The sequence below is a fragment of the Urocitellus parryii genome, chromosome 1 (genome assembly GCF_045843805.1).
Source record: "Urocitellus parryii isolate mUroPar1 chromosome 1, mUroPar1.hap1, whole genome shotgun sequence".
NCBI lineage: Eukaryota > Metazoa > Chordata > Mammalia > Rodentia > Sciuridae > Urocitellus > Urocitellus parryii.
The window spans coordinates 108,575,348-108,602,355 of NC_135531.1; the positions used below are offsets into that span (position 1 = coordinate 108,575,348).

The following is a 27,008-nucleotide window of genomic DNA, read 5'->3' on the forward strand; positions in this document are numbered from 1 at the left end:
TGAAGGCTGCTGAGGAAAAACCCAGCTCCTGCCTCCAACACAGTTGTGTTTAAACTTCAAGGCTACTGAACCATTTGAGAATAAAGACAGTAGTGCATATGTCAACTTGTCACAAGGCTTCTTAGAAGTTCTAAGAAGGGGTCTTGCAAGTAGGTTGTAATTCACAAACAGGAGGCAGAAGAGTTCCATACCTATCAGTGTGACTATCACTGGTACTCCTGGAATGCAAGACTTGTGTTTTCTAATAGCATCCCTTGAAGACTGTGCATCGAAGCTGTGGAGTATTCTACATACTAGCTATGTGACCTATGCCATTTCTTCTCATTCTTCACTCAACTACTTTAAATCCTGGTCTCAAATTCCATGGACTAAATTATTAATTATTATGTCACAATAATTAATCATATAATTATTTTAATTATATTAAAATTATCTCCATGCTTTTACTTGTAGTACATACAGAAAGCCTCCAATTCTGCTACTAGTTTTGTCCACTGTATCAGTAATTAATTTAGACAATATTATCAACTTCACCAAAGAGGCGTGGTTGAATGCTTAACTTAAAAACAACTGTGTTTCACTGGTACCTTGAAAAAAGCAATAAGTCTTCACACTGCTCCCCAATTTCCAAGGCTTAGAACACCAGGATCCTTGGGCTAAAGACACGCACAAGCTCTGTTGGCTCACATGGGCTGGCAGCTGCCCTGCAGGAGTGTTTGGGGGCTCTCTGACACACAAGATGCTTCGGTACAGGCTGATTCAATGGCTGTTTCCAAATGTTACATCTGCCTTTTATTTTCCTGTTTTCTTATGGTGAGACCTAATGAAAGCCTGACTTTCAAGAACAGAGACAGCACACAGATGCCAGCCTGTGAGACATTCCCCAGTGTCATGTGTTTATTTAGCACCTACTATGTACTAGATTCTTTTCACACATTCTCTCACTTAATGTTTACAGCAGCCCAGAAGTGCATGGATGATGTTCCCATCTTACAATAAGAACCAAGTCCCAAGTACTCTGTCACATAGGTAGCAAATGGCAGAAAAGCAGGACCATGATACAAACACAGGGAGGTCTGTCTCTAGATCCTATGGGGCTCCCAATATATCATATTACGTCCACTTAAAAAGGTCCTCTGTTTGAAGCAGACCCCAATTTTTAGAATTATAAATTATAGCCTATAATTACTTTAAGGAATTCAAAAATATAGATGTATAATCTCTGGAGAATATGTTTGGGACAACCTCTTTCCTTGCCATTTATCCCTTTCAAATCTTGGTTAAATGGCTACTCTCCCTTCTAGAAAATTTGAAAAGTCTTGCTCAGACTATTGTCTAATTATGTTCACTAATTAGTATTAAATAAGAATCGCCCAATTTCTGACTTGTCTTTCCTCCTCAGTTCATTGCTGGAATTTTAAATCATATGTTATTAATAATAACTATAAAACTATAATTATAAAGTAATAATATTCCTCTTTTGTCTTCTTCACTCTATTGAAAAAATGAGGTAAAAAATTTTTTTTCAAATGATTCTCAGCTATAGAACACTTTGTACAGAATAGTCTATTATGCTGTTATGGTGTTGATATGTGGTATCCCCCAAAAGTTCATGTGTAAGACAATGAAATTCAGAGGCAAAATGATTAGGTTATGAGTATTGTGACTAATCAGTGGATGAATCCACTGATATGGATTAATTGGATAGTAACTGTAGGCAGGTAGGGTGTAGCTGGAGGAGGTAGATCACTAGGACTGTGCCTTTGGGGCCTTTGTCCCTGGTGAATGGAGCTCTCTCTGCTTCCTGGTGCCATGTCCTGAGTTGCTTTCCTCCACCATGCCCTTCTGCCATGATGTTTTCTGCCTTATCTCAGGCCCAGAGCTATGGAGTTGGCCAGCCATAGATTGAACCTCTGAAATTGTGAACCAAAATAAACATTTCTTTTTTAAGGTGTTCTTGTCAGGTATTTTGGTCACCGTGTCACAAAGATCACTAAAATAGATGCTAAAAAGTCTCATGGAAGAAAAAATGGCTAAGACAGTATAGGACACAGAAGGTGACAAAGAACTAGAACAGTGTCCTCAAAACATGGTCCTGGAGTGACACTATCACCAGTCAGCAGACAGGCAAATTCTCAGATCCCAGCACAGACCTACTGAATCATTAACTCTGGAGGAGAGACCAGAATGCTATTTGCCGACTCCTCTGAGCAACTGTGAATCTCACTAAAGTTTAAGAACCACTGAATTCCCTCTTCTCCAATGGCACAAAGTAAATTAGGAAGTGAGGCTTGTTGTCTTCCTTACCTTTCCAACCTCTTATCACTTACCCTGGCATGCACTATTAGAATAAGTGATAGGGAATTTGCATGATATAAATAGGGTCTGGCTGAAGGAGAAAAGAGAAAGAAACTATATACCATTCCACATAGCATTATTCTACCTGATGTCCTGATATAACCTAGAGGCAGAATACTTGGAAAGTGGTATCTCTTAACTGCTTAGAGAAATTCAGATATCTAGAGGTCATTGGGAAGATGAAGTGCTCCAAGAAAAGACCCTTGGTGAGCTTTGGTGGTACAAAGGGTGAGGCTGTTTATTCTTGGATATGGCTCCCCTTAGTGGGCCTCAGAAGGCTCATTGCTTACTCTGAGTGCAGTAGAGTCCCGTCCAGCCAGGAGTGCATTTACATTCCCCATCATAGGCACTGCAGAAAGCCCCGTTGTGGCAGTTGCAAGTGTGGATGCAGTTTGGGCCCCAGTGGGCAGGTGGACATGCTAAAACCATAAAAAGCATAGAGAGGCATGTTAGAGTTGAGACCAGCACCAAGCAGAAGGAATTCCATTCACCCATGCACAATTCCTCACATGTGAAAATTAGAGGTATACAGAGGACTAAAATAACATGTTAAACCCACAATTTAGTTGTACATGGTGGCTCATCCTAGTAACTTGGGAGGCTGAGGCAGGAGGATCGAAAGTTTGAGGTCAGCCTTAACAACTTAGCAAGACACTATCTCAAAATAAAAAATAAAAAGAGCTGTGGATGTGACTCAGTGGTAAAGCATACTGGGTTCAATCTCCAGTACTCCCCCCCACAAAAAAACCCTCACAATTTAGTGAAGAAAGCCCAAATTCTGCACTAAAACTCAAGAGGCAATGCTGACTGCAACCATGACCATCATTCCTGACAGACACATTCATTCAAAACTACAGAGTAAGGTGATGGCAAGAATCATCTCAAATTTACAGATTTGGTTATTAATCAAACACACATTCCACTTCTACTATGTGGCAAAACTGTTCAGGGCACAGGGAGATAGCAGAGCACAAGACCAAGTCCAAGGCAAACCACCCTCTGGATGCTTATATTTGAGTAGAGGAGGCAGCAAACCAGCCCATCACTCAACCAACTGAAAAAACAATGATGGTAAGTGTCATGAAGGAAATAAAATCGCAAGGAGGACAAGAAGGTTGGGAGCTACTTCTTTAAAAGAAGCTTGTCCAAGGAGAGGCCATTCCAGCAGAGATCAGATGGGGAATGTTTGATTTGGAGACCTTCTTGTCTCCAAATCAAAATGCATGCATGTCTCTGACTTCGAAATCCTGCATTTGTCAGTGTGTTCCAGGGTTGTGGCTATAGGCTGGTTTTCCACCCTAAGGCTGCAATTAAACTCTTAACTGGAAGAAGCAGAAAATAATAACTCAGAATCATTAGGGGTCACTGCCAATGGAACAGCAATCAATAAGTCAGATAATGGAAGATCATGAGGTAAAATAATTTGATTTACACCCCCCCCCAGATTTTTATTCATACAAATGCTTCAGGAACATAATTTCTTACAAGGATTACATGTAATTTATATAGGGTTACCCCATAGGGAATATGGACCAATAAAAACAATAAATAATCTGAAGTAATTTTTAAAAATGAAAAAAACCTCCCATAATTGTGTAAATCATTTGTGTTCAAGAGTAAGGGAAAAAAATAGCTGATGCTCAAGATCTAGAGTGAATACTAGAGTAGATTTTTGAGGACAACACTCTTTTTTTTTTTTTTTTTACAGAGGATTAGACTAAGGTCTAATAAAAGTTAACAGTGACTTATCCAAGGTCACACAGATTAATAATAATATCCACTATTTGTTTGGTTAATACAGTTCTTTTCTTCTAAGGCCATAGAAAAACTCAGGGTGGAAATGATTAAGCCTGTAGCTCATCTGACATTTGATGCAGCATTCTTTACCTGAAATAACTGATTCCTTAGATGATACTTAATACATTTTTGTAAACCCTTTTATGTTCATAATAGATTTTAAAAAATTTTAGTTGTAGTCAGACACAATACCTTTATTGTATTTACTTATTTTTATGTGGTGCTGAGGATCAAACCCAGCACCTTACATGTCCTAGGCAAGCGCTCTACAGCTGAGCCACAACCCCAGCCCCTCATAATAGATTTTTTTAAAGGTAAACTACTTGCATTAGGCTTTACTCCCTATAGTGGTTATAATCAGAGAATGGGAATAAGAATCAGAATTTTTATATTTTAAAAAGTAAATGGAGAGAAAGGGCTTGAAAAAAAATCATTTTACCAAGGACACCTGTCCCTTTAAATGCATCCCTTTAATTTTTCAAAGTCTCTGCTTTCACTGTGTGGACTTTTCTCTTTCTAGACAGGTTGAAGATCAGCCAAGAAGAAATATTAGATGGTTCCACAGAGTCCATAAGGGAATCAATGAAGTCAATGATCCCCATGAGAAGCAAAGGCTTTTGCCAAATAAATCAGCATCCTCTAGAGTGATTATGGGAACAGGAGACACGATTGTCTCCATTCATAGTGGTGTTCCCATTTTTGTTCCCTCTAGCACATTCCTCTTCCAAATGAGGAAGTGACCAACTTCCAAAATAAAGAGTACTCTAAATGGAGCACAGTATACCCATCATGCAATGGCAATGATATTGGGGCTTGTTTTTCTCCCTAACTGTGTCATTCAGTTTCAATATCTGTTCCTCTACCCGTCCCTGTGTCATTCTGAGTTGGATTCCTGCAACTGATGGTAGATTTTAAATGTTTATTTGAGTAGTATGCTGTTATTTCTGAAGTGCTTCCCCCCACCACCAAACAGTGAAGCACACACCAAGGAGTTATATCTGATAACACTTCACCAAAGAGCTACAGTGGGCTCTGCCTCCTTACTCTTCAGAAATGGGAACAGCCTGCCCTACTCTGGGAAAAAACAACATTGAGAAGAAAATCTTCAGACAAAATATATTGCTCATCAATTAATATTTGCATATTATAACTATGGAGTCTGAAATAAGTAGCCAAAAAAACCACCATGTAAAATCAGTACCCAGTCATTGTTTGATTTGCTTTATGTGCATGGTGAGTGGGTTCAACGTAAACTGAGTATGTGCTATGAAATTTATAGTGAATGGAATCAGAGTACAGCTGCACATATGTTATCCTTGGTCAAAAGTTGAGAACTAAAAGTTGCACTGACCCTTTCAAAGCATTAACCATTTATGGTCAATGGCACATTTTCATGACATTGACGATCTAAAAGTCATCTACACAGTTCCTCCTAGGGTCACACAATCCCTGTCTGAAATACAGTGGTATGGGGTAGGGTAAGGGGGTAGGGGTAGCAAAGGTGAAGTTGAGCATATGAGCTGCAGTGAGGTGGGTGGTCTGCTCAGGAGCCCAACAGGTTTCTAACGTTCACCTCATTTAAATTCTTCTTCATGTGCCCATAATTAACTCTACATATAAAAACAAAATAAAGAGATAGACTTCTAAATACGCTTATTTTTTAAAAAAAAATCAATGGATGGTGAGTCATTGAAAAGCAAATAGGTAAATTATTATATATTTAGGTTTTCCCCAAGACATCATTTGGATTTAGATATAGAATCATTGCAGAGAATTCTTAATGGGAAGAAAGGAATTCAAAAACTAGAATGCATTTTATAACTGGTCACATATTCTTTCCTGATTGTACAAACACTCATAAGTAAATCCTAAGGCACCTGAAAACAAACAATGGGTAATCAGTTGTTCTCCAACAAGACTTACGTTGAGAGCAATCACTGCCAATCCAACCTGGGTAGCACTGACAAGACCTGTCAATGGGGTTGCAGGTACCGTTGTTGGTGCAAGTACAAATCCCTGCACAGTTCTTCCCAAATCTGCCACTGGGACACACTGTGGAAAAGTCACATGTTAGTAATTCACATCACAACCCATCTCACAGAACCCTAAGCCCCTTAAGGACAAGAAACGACTTCAAAGGTCACCAACCCAGCTGCCCATTTAGTAGCTGCCTCTGCTAGCCAGCGTCCCTCATCTTGAACGGGCTTGTTTTTACAAACACATGAGCCAAAGACTCTCATTAAGGCATCACGGACCAGGAGACCTCATCTCATTTCTAGAAATCTGATTTCATGGCTTCTCGCTCAGGGAGTCAACATCCTTCCTCGTATTGATTTTTCATGGGAGGGTGTTTCCAATTAAAACTGGAGAGTAACATCGTTCAGAGAATAAAGAGCTTTGGCTGGCATGGCAAGCCCATGTTTCCAAAGCTCCAAGGCATTTCAGAAGCTGCAGACACAGCATCCTAGAGGGCTTCAATGGCTGACAGCTGCAACGGTATCCTTCAGGAAGTCTGAGAACAGAGCATGGGGCTTGCTCAACTCCACACATCTCTTTCCAAAACCTCCATGCCTCACCTTCATTGCAGAGGGCACCCGTGAAGCCAGGCAAACAGTCGCAGAGGCCTGTGATGTGGTGGCATGGTCCGCTACTGTGGACACACTGGGGACATGTCTGGCTGCAGCGATGCCCGTAAAAACCAGGGGAGCAGACTGAAAACACAATAGAAATCGTTACCTTTCTGAGATGCATTTACCTCATATTCTACATCAGAAGCTAGTTAAAGATTTTGAGGTTTAAAAACCTCAATGAAACAATAATACTGAGAATTTTCCAAGTATAAAACAAGAACAAGGACAAGAATGATGTAACTTTTGAGGAAGGAAAAGAAGCCACTAAACTGAATTGCTCCAGGGCAAGCGAATGGCTTAGTCCTTTTTATTTTTCTATTAATTTTCTATCATTAGTTCCAGGCCAGGCAGGGAGCAGGGACACAAATAATTTTTTGTTGAACAAATAAAGAAATGAAAAAAATTAGATACTAGTAAGTTCTAAATAAGCTGCTGATCCTTTTATTCTTTAGGAATCAGTATTGGTAATACATAGATCTATAGACAAAATTAGATCTTTCCTCCTCAGAATGACCCAGGTCCATGAAATCAAGTAAGCAAAATGCTACGTTCTTAGGTGCTTCCCAAGGCTTTAATCAGATTTAAACAGAGGGTAACTGCATGGACTCTTAATGGTAACAAAAGAAGCAACTTAAAATGTTAGAACAGTGTATCTTCTAATTGGGTATAGATTCTTTCCTGATAACCTTTACTAAAAGATGTAGTAAAATGTTATAGATCAATTCTTAACTTAAAAATTAGTAAATATGGTAAAATTTTATAGATCATTTCCTAACTCAAAAACTCTATCAACCAATGTCAACAGTCCCAATTTTTAACTTTGCAATTCTCTTTTCCCTGTAGCACTGACGTTAAGATTACTAGCAGATGTATGATTTGCCTCAAGGTTTGGCTGATGTTGACTTCTGGTAATTGAGGTAAGACCAATGCCAAGTTGCTGAATAAAATATTTACAGGTCAGTGGATTTCTGGAACACCATTTGCAAGCTCTCAGGAAAAAAAAATCAAGAATCACATCCGGTTTCTGGTGCCCATGTGGCAATGAAATCATGACTGGGAAGAAATGGTTAAAGCCCCATCTGTTAGGTTAGTCCTGAAGGGTGAAGGGAATAAAGTTGTGGGGAAAGTTTTATTGGGGACAATTCTGCAAAGGAGAGGGGACTATTACACCCTCCTCTGCCCTTGGCTGCAACAGAACATCACTATACACTGAGAGGAGAAAGAGAGGTCATTATTTTGTATCTCGTGCCCAGGGAAGGACAGATGGAAATTATCCCTCTAATGAGACACTTACTTCGCTGACAAGTGGTACCTCGGAATCCTGGCGCACACTCACAGATGCCGTCATCTGGGGAGCACGAAGCCCCGTTTTTACAGTAGCAAGGCAGGGAGCAGTTGGGACCCCAGCGTCCCTCAGCACACACGCTATCACAGTGTACACCTGAAACAAGGCACAGGGGGCAGGGCTGAGGGAGAGACCACGTGGGGGCTTCTGCAGATGCTAATTAAACAGGAGGACTAAGTGCACAGTGTTAAAACTGAGTATCCTGGGCAACAGATTATCATCTTATCAACACCCAAACACAGAAACATCCAGTGTTAAAATAACACCCAGAAGTCTTCTCTATGCAGTCACAAGGAAGGAATAAAACACCTTTGCTTTATCGATTTTTCTTCTTTAATAGGAAGGAAAAACAGGGAAGCCCAGGGCTCTGTCTACTGAAGGTAAAATTGATCAAAAATACTATTGATTTCCTTCTTTCCCCCATTTTTTTTTTGTTTTCACAGAGACATGAACAAAGTGTACAATGATAAGGCACAGCACAGAGTAGCTAAATTGTTCTACCTCGAGAAAACCCTATTGTGGAGTAAACAAATAAACACGGTCTTAAAATATTTTGTGGATAGATTGTGCAGAACAGAAAAAATACGCTAACACTTTTCACCAAATTCCTCTTTAAAAATTTAATCTCACATTGAATAGAGGCAAAGTTTCACATTTTCACAATTATTGCTTATAGCTATTGGCTAAGCTATTGATAATTATGAAATGGTCACCGATGTTGAATTCTTGTTTTGGAAATAGAAAAACTTCAGCATCAATCATGAATGAATATATAAATGTCCAAAGGAAATATCAGGAAAAACCAAGATTTCAAAAAGGAGAATAAAACTGGTTTTATTTGAAGTACATGGAAGTCTCTCACAAGGTTGCATTTAAAGTAAAACGAGGGCCTCTTTTTTTTTTTAAGTCAGAATTCTCCACAACTCAGAGAAATGCCCTTCCCATTGAAAGGCAATGAGTTACAATTAGTAGTGAACTGGCGACTGCTGGCCTCAGACCAAATGGAAACACGGGAAGAACAAGCACGCACACCCTCCAGGATTCCAGAACACGATCAGCTCTAAGGGTGCTGAGCAGGCCATGTTCTTCTGCATTCCGGTTTTTGCTTCAAAAGCAATTAAGAGAAAAGTCATTGTGGCCAGAACCTTAACACGGAGCACTCCAACACTCCAAAGTGGGTGCTGCTAGTTGGTACACAGCCATTTCTTCTGAATAGTAGTTTCCCACTTTTTACTGTTCCTGCTTTGCTCCTTCTGAAAGTCTCCCACGTGGTAAAGTCCGTTAAGTAGGCATGAAAGCGCACAGACCCCATTGTGTCTAACTTGAATCAACAATAGACTTCATTTCAGCTTGGAATGCTGGCTGAAGAAAGGAGACCGGGTCCCTTTGTAAAGCGGATTGGGATTTAAATGTTCCCCATAAAATAAAATATGTGATCTGGGCCCACTGGGTTATTTTTCTCTCATGTTCAAAAAATATATTATCTTTCAAGTCTCTTTGAGAAAGCTGTAAGGGAACTGCAAACTCTACCCTCTCCAAATGTGATACACCAGCAATGGGATCTTAAGCCATTCATTCTAGCAGAAGCATCAAATACACTGAGTGATAGTCCACCTCATAAGGAAGCTGCAAACCTAAGCTTTGTTTTGTGAATGTAAAGAAAGTATCAACAGGTCTAACCAACTGGGCTTTACTCTCAGTTCCAGAAATTCAGGTCCTAATCTCTGACTATAACCAGGCTCCTGTTTAACAACAGCTAAGATGGAGACCACCGCTTCACAGAGATTCAGACAACCCTAGGCATTTTAGTCTGGAACCATTAAGGGAAATGTCAGTAAAAAGTTTAAAGAAGTATAATGATGCTGCCACATCAAAATTTATAACAGCTCAATTCACAATAGCAAAGCTATGGAATTAACTTAGGTGCCCTTCAACAGATGAATGGTTAAAGAAAATGTGGTATATATACACAATGGAATATTACTCAGCCTTAAAGAAGAATGAAATTATGGCATTTCCAGTAAATGGATGGAACTAGAGACTGTTATACTAAGTGAAATAAGCCAATCCCTAAAAGCCAAAGGCCAAATGTTCTGATATGTAGATGCTAACTCACAGTAAGCAGAGGTAAGGGAAAGGAGGATGGGAATAGGAAAGACTGAATTGGACATAACTTTCCTATATTCTTATATGAATACATGACCAGTTTAACTTCACATCATGTACAACCACAAAAATTGCAAGTTATACTTCATATATGTATGATATATCAAAATACATTCTACTGTCATGTATAGCTAAAAGAACAAATTAATTTTTTCAAAAGAAAAAAATAAGTTTGATGATATAGAAGTTAAGTGATTATCCAGTTAATCTGATAATAATCCTGAAAATTAGTACTGATTTTTGATACTTTTTTGGTGGAGTGGCAGTTGGGAGATTGAGATTTAGCCATTTAGTTTATCTACTACTTGCCAAATCATTACTTACACATTCCATTCTTATGGGGTAGAGTTCATTGCTGGTCAAAGGCATCTGCTGCTCTTTTACATTATAGACATCATGATTCACACACAGCTTAGCATACTCTCAGTCAGAGCATGTTAGGAAAAATGACAACAGGCCAGATTGGCACTCTGAATAAAGTGATGCTTTATCCCATATCTGCTTCCTCTTCCCTTAAGAGGTTTGTCCAGCTACTTAGCATAATCATCAGTCATAATCAACTTTATCAAGGTAATTTCCATATAAGCAACAAGGCAAGGAGATCTATTGCAAAGGTAAGCTTGTCTCAGTGATTTACCCATCATTTCTTTCCCAGAGACTCAATTCTAGGGGTCATCTATCAACCTTCAGCCTCTAATCATATCAGCATATTTCAGCAGAACCAAGCTTACTTTTAAATTACTTTTATTTTTAGACTGCAAATAAATCTTTCCTTTGGATATAAATTATAAACATTCTACTATCAAACACTTCTTAAAAATTCAAACCCTTTTAATCTAGCATCAGTAAAAATAAGTCATCATTTTGCTGATATTAATGCTTAATTTCTTTGAAAACAAATATCAGGTATGTCTCTCCAGGGGTCAAGTACAGCAAAAGATGGAAAGCCGACTTCTTCCTTATCCTTTCTCCCACAGCTACTCCTCCCCCATGGTCCCTCCCTGCCTCTGCCACCTTGCCTTCCATTTTATGTTCTGGGAAGGACAAGATAAATCTATTATTGCTGAGGTGTGCCTGGTCTGGAGAACATGAATATTTTAAGAGAGCACACATTTTAGGAGCCTAAGAAATAAATATCTAATTGTGGAATTTCCGGCGATGAGGTTCATGGTGGAGTCTTTGGTAAGTGCTTCTCTACGATACACCTAAGTATAAGGCTGCTGATTTGACTTCCATGTCAGAAAAATGCTGCGGTGATGTGTGTTCTATGATAAATAGTTGTAAGTCTGTGTTAACCATAAAGTTTTGGTTCTGTGTGTACGTGTGTCTCTTATTCCTTAATTATTTCTATGGGTCTCATCTTATTCCTGTCCAATTTTGCTAAAGTCTTATAATACATCTTTTTGTTTCCTTGATTACCAAAGATGGAGAATAGATTTTAAGTTAATAAATATTCAAGAAGTCCAACCAGATGCTGGCTTGCTGGTGAGACGTTCTTTAGGAACAGTAACTCCAGGGCAATAATGGCCACAGAGATATCTAGCCTTGTCTAGGGACAATGGCCAGGGAAGGAGGTGGCTTGTCAAAGTGGGAAGAGGGCTCTGGGCTAAGGAAATAGAAGGTACAAGGTTTAGAGGCCCAAAGAAGGATGTGTCTAACCTTTAGGAATTGCAAATTTCAACTGAAACTCAGGAGCTGGGATGAGCAGGTGAGGTGGGTGAGTAGTCAGGCCTTGGCCACATTGAGGGAAACTAAGAACGCCATGATGTGGACTGTGAGCCTCCTCCTGGTGTTACCAAAGGAACAATTTTTAAGAAGGATAGAGTGTAACTACATTTGTGTTTTATAGGAGGGCAGAAGATGGTGTGCAGAGGGGATCTGAGAACTCTGTAAGAGAGGTTGGTGCTTGTCCATGGATTGTGTTACATTAATATTTGAATCGATCAATAAGCCCAGTTCCTCTTCTCTACGTGATATTCAGGACTCCTTTCCAATTGGGGGAGCAACCACAGCATGTTTTGCTTCCCTGAAGAAGTTTTTATTCAAATCAGGAAGCCCAACATCTTCCAGGGTAAGTACCTAAGTGGTCGCTCTTTCCAGCTACGGAGGTAGAAATGGCTGACCTCCTTGTTTTTGAGAGGATAAACTTCCAGGAGCTCAGGCCTGTGTGTTTTTCATGTTGAACCAGATTAGAGCAATGAAAAATTATGAGATAACTTAACAAAATTTCCTTGGAATGTTTTTTTTTACAAAAACATTAACACTAATTACCTTAGGAAATAATTTCCCAAAATATTTAGAAGAAGCAGCAAAACGGGAAGGGGGTAGCTTTAAATTTGTGGAGACCTATGGTTCAATAGAAGCATCTTTTTTTCCCTGATAAATGTTCCAATGCTGATAAGGAGATCTGTGAGGAACTGTTTTTGCCAGGATGGAGGACAAAGAGCTCTTTGATAGCCCTCATGAGTTGCTAGGCGATGGCTGAGTGATCGTGATAAACTTCAGCTAAGCAGCTCTAAAGAAATGTCCGTGCATTTAATGCCTGATGCATTATGCCGGGGGGCCTCAATGTGAAACCAGCATTCAGCAGGCATTGCTTATGGTATGAATGCAGTAAATAGTTCATCTGGGGTGTCATTATTTCCTCTCTTAGACATACAACCCCCAGTCCTTAATTGTTTATATTGTTTGATATTGCTTAATTGTTTACATTCCCTAGGCCAGTTTTGAAATATTTGGTGGTGTTGATCCTGGCCAAAAAACTTTCAAACATATATTAAAGGGAGAGATGTGTTAATAATAATTGTGTTTGATAATTATAGAAGGGAAGTACTCTAGCATTTAGATGTAACACTTTTTCTGCTTTTCTGTGGCATGAGAAGTGATTCACCCTGTCTCCACCTCTATCTGTAGTGTCTACCCTGGTAGAAGGTGAGCTTTGTGCAGGATGGGGATTGACAACCTCTATCTCCCATTCCTAGCCCCCACACAGTATGGTGGCAGAGAACTTCAAGACAATTGACAGATGGCTGCTAAATCTTCCTATTTGGAACTATGGATTTTAAAGATCCACTAAAACAGAATTTCTTCACATAGGTAACCAAGCTGAGATAAAGTCTTGGTCATATAAGTTAGCGATGTCTGCATATGTAGATGCAAGACCAAAGCACTGGAGAGTACTGCCTGTCTGTATCTGGGCCCAGATAAAATGGCACAGAGTGGACTGCTGGGCAGCTGGAGCCATCAGGAAGCTTTGGATTTTTTTTTTCCACAGCCTCTTTCCTTTAGGTGTGGGGTGCAGGGGATGAGCATCTCCTTCCATCATCACTTCAGGGACTCAAACTTCTGCTTTAATATGACTTCCTCTCCTAAAATCACACAGATACCAGCAGACATGTTATTCACCACTGGGTGCCCAAAAGGGTCAGATAGTGAGTCCTTTCCACTATGGCTGACTGGGTGCATGTTCATTAACCCTTGACAACGTTATTGCCTCCAACTTGGTTTTGCAGGTATGTGTCACTGGACAGAGGAAGGGAGATCTTCCCTTATTGTAACAATTCAGGTATCACTAGCCTCATGGGAGATCCTGGGGACAAATCAGTCCCTGAAGCAGCAGTTTACTTGTGGTGATTGGGGACACTTGGAAAGGAGAGCTGCAAAGAGGGGCTGGACCACAACAAGTCTTGTTCTGCTTGCTGGGAAGAGTGAGGAAGCTGGATTCTTCTCAACTTCGCTCAGGGGCTACTGCTCCCAGTTTCTCCTCTTCCTAAGCTGCACTTCTCCATTCCCATCCTTAGCATGATACCCTGCCTTGCTAGTCTCTCATTCCCAAGAGGCCAAGAGGTTGCTTTGGTGTCCTGACCTCTTTTCTGACAGTTCAGAATTCAACTTTTATTCTAGTGTAAATGCATATTGAAACCTTCTCTTTACCATTGGTTTTTCTTGTGTCACAGAAATGCCCCCTGCACCCCAAGTTCTTCAATAATTATAGTAACAAGGAGCAGCAAAGCCACTCTTCATACTGGTAACTGTACTGCTTAGACTACTGGGTAACTTTTAACATGACAGACTGGGCTGTCAAGTAAGGCTGTGCAGGTTGTATGCAGCAGAAGAGCCCAGCCAAGGAGCTAAATCAGGCAGAAATCCAGCCCTCACCCCCTGTGCTAAAGAGTGCATCCTGAGGGATTTCCGAGTTGTTTCCAAATTTGTACAAAATTGCACCTGTGGGGGCTCCATCCTCCTCCCCTTTTATCTTCTCCTCTTTCCCACCCCACAAATTCTCACTCAGTTGGTGTGAGGTGGTGACTGAGAATATGCAAGTGAAAAGAGTTCCCAGGTGATGGTGATCTTAGCCAGAACTGGAGACCAGGCTACAGATTACATGTGTCCCCAGACAGCTGGAATGAAATCGTGATTAGCTGTAATACTCAGCAAATAGGTGTTCTGTCTGACTGAATATATTTCTGTCACTTTCAGGAAATACTTTATAGAGCATATCAATCCATTACTTTAGGAAAACACATATACATTTATATATCTATCTATATAAAACTAATATTGACAAGTAGAATTTCAGAATGACTTTGGAAAAGCCAGTCTCATTTTATAGCAGTGGGTATGTATGTGTGCTTACACATGGGTATGTTATGTGTGTGTGTGCATGTGGAATGTGTGTGAGTGTGTGTAGCAATGGTATAGGAGGAATTCAGGACATAGCCCATGTCCTTGACGTTATTTCCTTTTCCCCTGTTTTTCTACTGCAGTCTGCCTCTTTAAAAAAACGAAACAAAAATAGTCTGTTGAGGCCAAGAGCAGGGGCACAGGCCTGTAATCCTAGTGGCTCAGGAGGCTGAGACAGAGGATCACAAGTTCAAGGCCAGTCTGTGTGACTTAGTGAGGCCTCAGAAACTTAGTGAGACCCTGTTTTAAATGAAATATAAAAAAAAGACTAGGGATATATCTCAGTGGTAAAGCACCACTGGGTCCAATCCCTAGTACAAAAAACAAAAATCAGTAAAAAAAGCCCAATAGCTGAAAATGTTAATAAATTAGGGCTTCAAATAACCACATATCATAAAAGTGCACATCCTTATTTTCAAAAAAAATTGGTGATCTTCTTTTGGAAACAGTTGCTGAGGTATCATGCAGCTTTTGTTTTGGTTATCTTCATAATAGCACATTTTGAAGACTTTTTGTGAGTAGGGACGATCAATTATAGTGAAATAAAAGAAATTTTAAAATAAATAAATAAATAAAAAGCCTCTAGCCACTGTCCTAGAGGAGGAAAACAGCCAGTTGATGACAGGGTGAAGCTATGAGTGGTGATGACCACACAGGCCTGTTGATTTCTCTCACCCTTACCATGGCTCCAAACCAGCTGATCATGAAACAAGCACTTCACACCATCTGGACATGGCCAGTGGTAGAGCCCAGACCCCCGTGCTGATTTCTCTGACGTCTTCAAGAAACCTTGCCGCTATACCCACGCTGCCACCCTATCTGGCGATGCTCAATGTGTCAACTAGAGCCATCTTGGCGGCGAGAGGAGAGGAAGTAGAACTACTTGCTTCCTTGGTCTTCTGTTCACGGTGTGGCCCCCATCTGGTGCCTAGATGAAAAGTGAAGCCTTCTCTCTATTGACAAAGGCCCTAACCAGGAAAATACTGACGACAAGTTTATCAACAAAAGGTCATGAGTCTGTCCAGTGTCGACAACAAAATGATGTCCTGTGTAAATAATACACACAAGCTGCTCTGTCCTCTGAGAAAACTAAGCCAAATCTTGGTCCAATGGTCTTTCTGAAGCTTTGGAATTTTATTTTCCTCTACATATGTTTGCTTGTACCAACTGGGTTCTGTGAGTGTGGCAGACAAACTCACGCAGGCTTAGATACTGACAGATGTTTGCACATCAACAGCCCACAACAGAGGTCCCAAAGAAATGAGGCACTGGGACAACTGAGCTGGCCTAGGAACAATACAGACACACAGGCCATGTAGCAAAGACACAGTGGGCAATAAGAGATAGAGCCCTGTGCCTTTTAGAGAAGCAAGCCAGTCACAGATGGACAGAGGATTACAAGATTACGTTGTGTGACAAAGCCACTGCATTCCCGCAGGAGCTTGATAGGTCTAAGGCCAGATGCGATCATTTGTCTTACCCCATGACCCAGACTGTGGAATGCAACCAACACATTTTCCGCCTGGCCTCAGGCCAAATCATCTCTTGCTTTTCCCATGTCTACTAGTGTGTGCCTTTCACAGGCTCAGTCTAAATCAAAGCAGGTGGACACCTGAGTACTGATGAGGTATTCCAGGATACCTTACACTTGTATAGATTCATAAGACAAAAGTGGATTTGGTAGCAGATGACCCAAAACAAATGATGAGGCCTCTCAGTTAGAAAACTTCTGAATTGGCCAGAAAGTTCAAAATGTTGTTTTGCTTAATGGTGGTCATTGAGAAATTAGTACCGGTCAGTCCATTTGAGGACTTCAAGAACTCGGGTAACAAAATCCAGTTTAATCCCTGGTGTGATTCAGTTTTAACATGGGGTAAACAGAGACTCAACAGAAACTGAAAGGTAGAATTTTCATTTTGTAAAGTCAGAGTTTTGCAAGTCAAGAAGGAACCATGAGGTCAGGAAGTCTTCTGTCGGTGGTCTCTACCAACAGAAAATGAAGTTCACGGCACCAGCCTTGGCCTCTTTCCCAAGGTGGCTCTCGGACACTAGAAATCCAGCTCATGACAATTCATCTCAGTTTACTCCTATCACAAAGTAAAGAAACTCTCAACAAATCCTAAGGATCTGACAGATAACCCTGAAAAGATTGCCTGTAATATCCCATGCTTATGCATCTGAAGTCTGAGTATGGCCAAGTTGGCAATACTCCCCAAATTGATCTATAGATTGAATCCCCACTAAATTTCCACCTTGCTCCTTTGTAAAAATTGATATGTTGATCCAAAAATTCCTATGGAAATTCAAAGGAACCAGAACAATCAAAACAATCCTGAAAAACAACAATAACAACAACAAAAAACGAAGCTATAGGGCCGGGCACAATGGCACACACCTGTAATCCCAGCGGCTTAGGAGGCTGAGGCAGGAGGATTGTGAGTTCAAAACCAGCCTCAGCAAAAGAGAGGCACTAAGCAACTCTGTGAGACTCTGTCTCTAAATAAAATACAAAATAGGGCTGGGGATGTGGCTCAGTGGTTTAGTGCCCCTGAGTTCAATCCCAGGTACCTACCCCCCCCCCAAAAAAAAAAGAAAAAAGCAGGAGGACTCACATCTCTCAATTTTAAAACTTCCTAAAGAGCTATAGTAATCAAAACAGTGTGGTACTGGCATAAGGATGAGTATATAGACCAATGGGATAGAATAGAGAATCCAGAAAAACCCTTCTTACATTCATGTGCTTTTTATGGGATTTTGACAAAGGATGTCAAGAAGATTCATTGAGGAAAGAATTTGCCTTTTCTACAAATGGTGCTTGGACAACTGGATAGTCACATGCAGAAGAATAAAGTTTGATCCCCTCAGCATATCACATCAAAAAAAAAAAAAAAAAACCTAACTCAAAATGAACCTAAAGCTACACCTACAAAATTTTTACAAGAAAGCCACAAACCTTTTTGACCTTGAATTAGGCAATGATTTCTTAAATTCAACACCAAAGCATAAGCACCAAAATTTACAAAAGAGAGAAAATGGATTTTCTCAGACTAAAAACTTTTCCGATACAAAGGACACCATTGAGAAAGTAAAAACACACACATCCTCACAAGAGAAAACACTTGCAAATCATAAATAAAAAAGAATATCAATCTAAAATATACAGAGAATTGTTACAACTCAATAATTTAAAAAGTTAAAAATGAGCAAATGATGTAAATAAATATTTTTACAAAGAAGATATCCAGATGGCTAATAAATGCATGGAAAGATCCTCAACATCATAAGCCATCAGGGAAACACAGAAGTAATCCACAATGAGACACCCCTGCTGTAATAGAAAAGACAGATGTGGTAAGATTGTGGAAAAGCTGGACCCCTCATTCATTGCTGGTGGGAATATAAAGTGGTCCTGGAAGAAGAACGGTGTTTTTGCTCATGATTTACAGACTCGGAAGATGGCACTAAATGTACAAACAAGTCTGTAGATCATGAGCAAAATCATCATCCTTCTTCTGGGACCACTGTTAGCTTGATAAACTTCCTAGCTAAAATCAGGAAGCCACATAAATAAAGAGAAATTCCCATGCTGTGGTTAGAAAATTTGTACTCAACCATATCATAAATTTGTCATGACTCCAACATAATTGTGAGAAAAAGAAAGTTTTTAAGACTTTTATTTCTAGGAAAGAATACTTAAGTATTTGCCTAGTAACCTTATTAATATTAATATTTTCATCTCACTAGGTTGACCTAGTTATATTCTTAGGGTTTATTTCAACCTTTCTTCCTCTCAAAGCCCAATTATACCATTAGAGTTCCTTCTGAGCTCTTCATAGCGACTCACATTCTCCCATCTTGTTGCCTAAATTCCAGCAATTGGAACCTACATGTATGATTAAGAAAACTGACCCTGCACAAATCAGCAACAACAACAACAAAAAACAGCACAGGGTGGGGGCGGGTTGCAGATTAATTACACCTAGTGATGACATTTCCTGGGTACAAATGTGTTGGCTTACTGAAGATTTTACTATATTCTCTGAAAAGTCGACTTGTGTATTTCTCTGAAAGAGTAAGGAATAGAATAGGTCATTACGTTGGCAGGTTTCCCCTTCCAAGTAAGGACTCTGGACTCTCACCTGACCATCCAGGGAGGCAACGGCAATGTCCCGTGGTGGGGTGGCAGCCATCTGCATGGCTGCAGTCACAACGCTCAGCACAGTTGAGCCCATACGTACCATCCTGCAAGGAAGAAGGCACCAAAGACAGCAATGAGAACCTGGAGGCAAAAGGGCCACGGCCAGACATTTTGGATACAGTACCCCATTCCCCTAACACCTCTCAGGAGCGCACATTACAATCACCAAGTCCCAGATCTTCTTGGTTCTCAGAATGTAGGCTTCAGAACATCAGTATTCAAAAATCTTTCAAATTCTGGTTGATAACTGACATCATGGTTGGGACAGATGAATGGTAAAACCAAGTTTACCAATATGCTGGTGGGCATGTGTGCAATATATGTAAATATGCTGGTTAATTTTTAAAAAATCATAAGCCACAACTCATAAAAATATTTTCTTTGTTCCTAAAAAAGATTTTTATAACATAGTTCAGTGCTCCCTACAATGCATTCCTTTCTTAAGCAGAAAAGGAGAACTCTGGCCCACATAAATAAGCTATAACATTAAAAATAATTATAGTTCTAATTGCATTACATTTATTTCCCTAAGTTGTCAATGAGATGCATGGTATAGAAAAATAAAAATCTTTTGTTACTTTTGTCTAATATCCTCTTTTCCAATAAAAAGTCAACACCACATGAAACATTCTAATTTAAAGTCCTAAGGTGGTGATGGCACACCTTCCTCCTCTTCCCATTGCAGTTAGGTGGGTTCCTAAATGTGTGTTGGTGTGGGAAACCCAACAGAGATGAGACTCTTGGTGGACATGATCATTTCATTTATGGGGGAAAAAACGGAAAGCTTTGCATTTGCAGGGAAAACCTTGCTCTTTCACTTCTATACCTGGGAACTGAGGGAAGATGCTACAAACCTCCCCATACCACACAGGCACTAAGGAAAACAGAGAGCACACACTGTCACCACAGGGGAACAGGAGAACCAGCATGAACAGTCAGTGGGTGTTAGATGGCATAATCATTTGTTTAGAACTGGTTAAACTAACAAACTAAACCCTTTTATAGGCCCCACTAATATTTGATAAAGCTACATAGGATTTAGTTCTACTATGTTATGAACCCCTAAACTATCAGCCTTCCCTAATTTACTAATGCATCTAACATCCAAAAAAAAGACAAGGTTGTGCCTGGGGCTTTGCTTTGTCCACAAGCCAACGTGGGTGACCTTCCAGCCTGTTTCTAAGTACTGATTATTTGTTTATTGTTCTGAGAATCAGCAAAGCTAACTTAACTCTGTCCTGGGGCTTTGTAGAGCAGGAAAAGCCCAGGCTGGGAATCCTCTCTACTTTGGGAAGTGGGTTGGACTTAATGAGGAGGAAGCCCAGAGAGAGAAGAGCCTCCGTGGAAGTCCCTTCTCAAGGGGCCCAGTTCAAGGGGTCACATTGTTATCTTGCCATCTGATGATGTCCTGGAGGCAGAGAACACACACCACTGAGAGAATGCTTAATGGCTCAGGAGAAAAGAATTGTGACAGGAAGAAAGAATGATGGAAGCCAGGGAAAGGAACCAGCCAAGTGCTTTGGAAAGAAAGAAATCGGCAGGTTACTACAGAAAACACTTCCCATCTGCACCCTCTGTCAGCCGGGGTGGATATAATTTCTAATGATGCACATCTTCAAAGTAGGTCAAGGGAATGAAGTGGAGTGAATGTTGAACTTGGAAAATCTCAGGAGATTCTTGCAACCACAGAGATATTTACATTAAACCATGCCTTTTCCAAGCCTTCTTTCATCACTTCAGTAAGCATTTCTGTGACGCCAGTCACCACCCCTTTTCAGCCCCCCTGTCACTTCTCATCCCAAAGGCTAAGGGATTTCCATTATAATGCAAACAAAATATTTGGAGAATGACAAGCATACACTGGGTGTTTGACCAGGGTTGCTAACTGGCTGCCACCATGAGATGAGTGTTTTCAGAAACAGAGAAAATTCTTTGTGTCAGAGTGGGAAAACAGGGTGCAGATAAGAGAAAAGAAGAAAGAATTCTCATACAGTCTACCTAACCAATTGTCTTTCCTATCTTTTCCCAATCCTATGTTCAATTTGAATGCAAACACTTTGATTCTTCTAATAATTACTGAAGGTCGGTTCACATTCAGCCAATTTAAATCAGGAAAACTGCAGATAGAAGCCAACCCTTTGGCATCAGCTCCTCCCAGGAGTTCCCAGGCAGAGCTGGCATACCTGACAGGGGAGTTCACATTTCTCCCCGTGCCATCCAGGTGCACACGTGCAGGTCCCATCCAGGGTGTTGCAGGCTCCCCCGTTGAGACACTGGCATGTTAAGTTACAGCCATAGCCCCAGGTGCCACTGGGGCAGCTGATGGAGCAGTCCACCCCGTGCCAGCCTGCACAACAAGAACGCCAGAGCAATGAGGAAACAAAGGCAGCAGGGGCTTGTGGTGACTTTCCAAGCCAAGTTTCCCTCCAGAAGCATCTTGGAGATGCATCACAGTGCCTCTCCGCCCCAGCCCAGCCATACCGAGCCATGGCTCTGCTACAGAAGTCCTCCATCAGCAAGGAACAAAAGGCACCCCTGAGGACCCAAACATCCGTGTGTGCCATGTGACCTGTCAAGGATGCCAACACGGAGGAGCGCCACTGAGCCACTGGAGAAGAGCTATGGAGTGGAGCTCCTTTGACATGCAATGATGCCCACTGTGGAAGCTGAATTTCATTCAGATCAGAAACTATGTGGGTGAAGAGGAAAGTTTGTGCTTGGGAAAAAATTAAAAAAAAAAAAAAAACAACCCCATCTTTGAAGCGGGTTCCCATTAACCATGAACAATGTGTATCCAAGATCCTGGCTCCATCTACGGATGGACACGTTCTGGGCCTCACATAGAATCTGTGCTTGGCTGCATTTCTTGTCATGATTCCAGGTCAGTCAATTTGGGGACACAGACACACGTCTGCTTGTTTACTCTTGCCCAAAGCAAAGACTCGCAGACTTCTAAAGCTGGCAGCAATTTCAGAGACCATCTAATGTAAGCCTCTTTTCATTGACTCATGAAGGCGTTAGACCTACAAGGGATGAGGGGCTTGCTGAGGTCAGCCACTGAATTTTGATGCAACTACAGCTAGAACCCTCTTCAAGATTTCTATCCCATGACTTTAGATGATAACAGGACCAGGATTAAATTTTTTAAAAAACTCATTCACCCACTCTTACCTGCCTTGCAAGTACAAGACCCATCCACAGGAGAACAGACAGCATCGTTCTTACAGCCACATCGAGAGGAACAGTTTATCCCATAGGTGCCCTGCCGGCATGGGGTAGAGCAGTCACTTCCCTAAACAGGCACAAATAGCAAAAGGCAGGCAATTTTGCTGACTGAAATCAGGACAACACAAATAAACAAAAGTATATCATGGTGGTGCTAATTATGCTTCCTTTCTAATTTTAACACATTGCATTTTTTAAAAGTTGCTATAATGTCACCACTATATAAATTTTAGAGATGCAAGGGTAATACTATTGGTGCTCTGTTTAGGATAGAATATTAAATGGGATCCAAAAGTCTGCTGCCTTCATGAGATTTGCCTTCAGAGCATAACTAAAAAATAAACCTTTTGTCCTTGCTCAGACAAGTCAATAAATAAAAACAAATTGTAGCTGTAAAATTACCACCAGTAAATATACAAGCATAAATATGAACTATCCATTAGTTCCCAATGCTTCCTAGACATCCTTGTATAATATGTAATGTTTGTAGTGGGTGAAACAAAGAAATAGAACACACTCAGCTAGCAGGGCAATTCAATTTATCTGCCAGCATTAAACACAGAATTGGCTTACTACCAAAGTGACTGAAGGGCATATCTTTAAAAAAAATTAAAATAAAGGAGGAACTCTTAAGGCTAATTAAGGGCTCAAAGAATTGGGACATAGGTTAGCAAACCCTGAAAAGATCTTTTCAGCTCTGTGACTGCATGACCTGCCAGTTCCACATGATGAGTTCAGGAATACCATAAACATTCGTCACAGTCCCATGTTCTCTTCTTTAAAATGGGAGGAAATAATTCCAAACAACACATTTTCCTTTAAAACAAAGATCCCTAAACTATAGGTAAGAAACTCTAGAAACTATAGACAAAATTCTGCTGTGTTAGCATACAGGTATATTTGTAGAGTCTTGGTTCTCAAAGGAAAAAGGAACCTAACTACTATATGCAACTAACTAAAGAATGTTAATACATTCAAGATCATTGTACTGTCATGTGTAACTAATTAAAACAAATAAAAAAATAGAAAAAAGGAATGTTAATACATAATAAATGATAACTTGATGTATGTTGTGTCTTCAAATTTCATTGAATTAAAAGAATAACTGTCAACAATAATAACTAATCTACTTGGAAAAGAAACTTCTTTGTTGCCTATAAAAGCACAGCAAAATAATTACTTAATGAATAATTATAATGCATTATATTTCCTGGTATATTCATATATGAAAAATTAATGACATGTTGAGAGTTTTGCTGGCTTTCCCATCATCATTCCAAGGTCAATACTTATGTCTCTATTCATACTTTATCCTTATTCTCTTCTTATTCATGAATAAGAATAACTGGAGCACATTCACTGTTCTTTACAGCAGGTTGTACAAATCATGCTGTTGTTATGCTCCACATCCCTCTTCTCCTGCCTCTAGAGCCCAAGTCACTCACTTTGAATCCTGGGGCACAGGTGCACTTTCCAGTCACACTGTCACAGTCAGCCCCATTCTGGCAGCTGCAGATTTGTTGGCAAGCTTCCCCGTAGAATCCAGGAGAGCATGTCTCATTACAGTAGAGTCCTGACCAGCCCGGCTTGCAGGCACACTCTCCAGACATGGGGTGACAGCTGAAAGACATGGATAAAAGAAACAAATCACTCTGGGGTAAACATGACACCCAAGGCCCATGCAAATGTTGCTCTAGCCATGATCACTAAAGGATGTGTGGGTAATTCTATGCACACTAATTTAAACTTCATTCCCAGGCTTGGAGTGATGTAATTAATTGGCTGAAACCTAATTGATACTGCAGAAATGTATGAAATCAACATCATGCTCTAGAATGATGACTATTACAACTCCATCTGTTCATCTGAAATTCTTTAAAGTTTCTAAAACAGAACGCAACAATTCAATAAGAAGCCATCTCTATGAGAAACACTGAAGAACTCCATCCCAATGACAATACCTCATCAGTTAACCAGTGTGAAGTCCAAGGATCTCCAGAAACCGTGGCCTTGTGAATCTGTTTTTCCACTCAGCTCCCTCTACCTGATAGCAGAGCAGCTGTTGCTACCTGAAACAGCAGCCACATTGCCCGGCCAGGCGGCCAGCTGCTGCTCCAGAGCAAATGGACACATCAGCTGTGCTAAGATGCACGTGGATGTGAGTCTGACACAATAGGGCAGTCTGTGGCACACTGGACCAAAACACATGTGCTTCCCCCCAGAGGAAAACCTTAACAGTCACACTAGCTCTATGGACAACTGGAAGCCTGTTCAAAGATGATCTTCCTCCCCTGACGGAACTCAAGCCCCCCTTTAACTAAGGCAAACTGCAAAGTCCTGAGTGGCATCCAGAATTTGCTAAATGACCTCTCATCACAGGACTGCTCATGGACTCTCTACTCCTGGAAAGAATGATGGCCTAGAAGGGGTGAAGGCTGAGGATGTAATTCCACTTCTTGCACTGCCTCAGTAACCTCAGTGAAGGCACATAACCTCCCCTGGCCCAATGACTCATCTGTCAAACAAGGGTCTCAGCCACAACCCATAATCTCATGTTCTACGTTTATTTTTCTCCTCCTCCTCCTCCTCCTTCTCTTCCTCCTCCTCCTCCTTCTTCAGAAAAAGCGTATAGGTTGAATGGTTTCATCCTAAATTTCAGAAATTTGTTTAAATTTTAGACCCCCCCCTCAACTAAAGGCCCATAGGCATAAACCTGGGCTTCCATCATAAACATCCTCATAAAATATGGCCTAAAGAAACATTCAAATGCAATTCTGTAATTGAGATGCTTTCTTGGGAGCAGAAAAAGTTCATCACTGGAACTTATCCATTCCAACGCCAAAATGCATTTTGAATCTATCCACATCTCTTCCTCTTTAATGTCACTATTCTACTCCATGCCAGTTCCAGACCTCCCCAGCTTCTGATCAGCCCAATATCCTTTCTCCCTGCTGCACACAGACTCATTCCCTAAACAGGAAAACATGTCATTCTCCTGAAAACTCTTCAAAGTTTCACTTAAAACAAGATCCACATGGTTTAATACAGCTAGTGTCACTATTTAATTATTGTTTAAACCAGGACATTTTAAAGAGTGAATAGGGAGCTCATACTTACATCCCGTCCTGTCAAAACAGATACATAGTCCCCTAAATATAGCCAGTGACACTCAGCATCAGGCCACTGTCTCTTCTCCACCTCTCCTTTCATCATTGTTCCCTCTTTATTATTATGTTTGACCACACTAGGTTCCTTTTAGCTTATAAAAGCATCAAGCATTGTCAACTTAAGGGCCTCCCATGGGCTAGTCTGTTTTGCTGGAAGGGAATTTCCCTACTCTTTGCCTATCTCTCTCCATCTTGTCTTGCCAGGTTCAGCTTACACATCTCTTCTTCAGAGAGGTCTGCTCCAACCATCATCACCCCCCACCACCACCCAAAATTTTAATGAAGTCCCTCTGATTCTTCTCTTTTATTGCACTCTGATCTTTCTCTTAATCTCCCTTTTTCACAATTTGTAATCTTATGTTTACTTTCACAACTTCCTTCCCCCCTACAATATGAGTTCTATGAGGGCAAGAATTCAGTCTATTTTTCTCCCTGTCCTCAGTGTACCATAAAGTCTGAGTGAATAAATGAAAATGACAGTTGATGTATAGCAGATCTGACTCCAGATCTAACTTTCAGACACAGATCTGCTCCTCTCTGACATCTCTGCCATTGAGCAATGCTAAATAATAATCAATGTACCTGCATATAAATTGAGGCTTCCCCTAAAGTTAGTATTAAAAGGAATTGCTACTTATTGTAGAACACACTTCTGTGGCATCTATGATGATACTATATGTGAATGCACAGACCAGCAGCTACTATTTATGGAGCTCTGAATGGATGCCACTCTGATAAACACTCCATGTGCATTATTTAATCCCATCCTCATGACTGAAATAATCATTTGGGAATAAAGAGAGACTGGGTCTCAACAGAAGTGCCCATGAATCACTGAAATTCAGATATGGCCTATAAACACCTGCAACTCCTGAGTGACATGCCTTTGTAATATGAGGGCAATCTGCAAAAATAGGGAAAACTGGTGTGAAATTGTAAAGCTCTTCCCTGGTGTCACCTCTAAACCAGCTCCTAGCAACTCTATAAATGTGAACACTCACACCAGTGGGTTGCCGTCTCTTCCTCTGCAGATGGATCTGCATTCTCCTTTGAATATGTATTCCTTACGTTACCCAAAAGGTATCTCTTGAGATTGTTCTCATTCTCCCTTAAATATGTGTCTACTGTCCTAAAGAAAGCTCTGTCTATGCCTTTGACTGGCCCATGCTGAATTCTTTCTTGTTGTGAATGCCAAGAACCCCCCTGGCCCTAAGTCAAGTTTCTCCTTTTCTCCAGGAACTCCTTGGACCCTCCTTCAGACACATCTTTTCTCCGGGGACATAATGCATGATCTCATTTTATAAACAAGGAAATAGAGGCCTAGAAAGTGTAAGATTTGTTCGAACAGAGAGTGACAGAATCAAATTTAAACTCAGGTTTGTCGTTTTTTATACCAAAGAAAGCAAGTTCACTTGCAGCCTGCATGGGGAACTAGATAT

General features: G+C 40.6%; 1 protein-coding gene across 1 annotated transcript in view; it reads right to left on the reverse strand.

Moving 5' to 3' along the window:
- Positions 1–27,008, reverse strand: part of Megf10 (multiple EGF like domains 10) — a 120,102-nt gene that overhangs the window by 14,816 nt on the left and 78,278 nt on the right. The window contains exons 9-16 of the mRNA XM_026413830.2: positions 23,848–24,022; positions 22,349–22,469; positions 21,361–21,524; positions 19,119–19,221; positions 8,080–8,226; positions 6,732–6,866; positions 6,079–6,207; positions 2,649–2,777 (exon numbers count right to left, since the gene is read on the reverse strand). Of these exons, the coding sequence (XP_026269615.2) occupies positions 2,649–2,777; positions 6,079–6,207; positions 6,732–6,866; positions 8,080–8,226; positions 19,119–19,221; positions 21,361–21,524; positions 22,349–22,469; positions 23,848–24,022 (1,103 nt within the window). The remainder of the gene's footprint in view (positions 1–2,648; positions 2,778–6,078; positions 6,208–6,731; positions 6,867–8,079; positions 8,227–19,118; positions 19,222–21,360; positions 21,525–22,348; positions 22,470–23,847; positions 24,023–27,008) is intronic.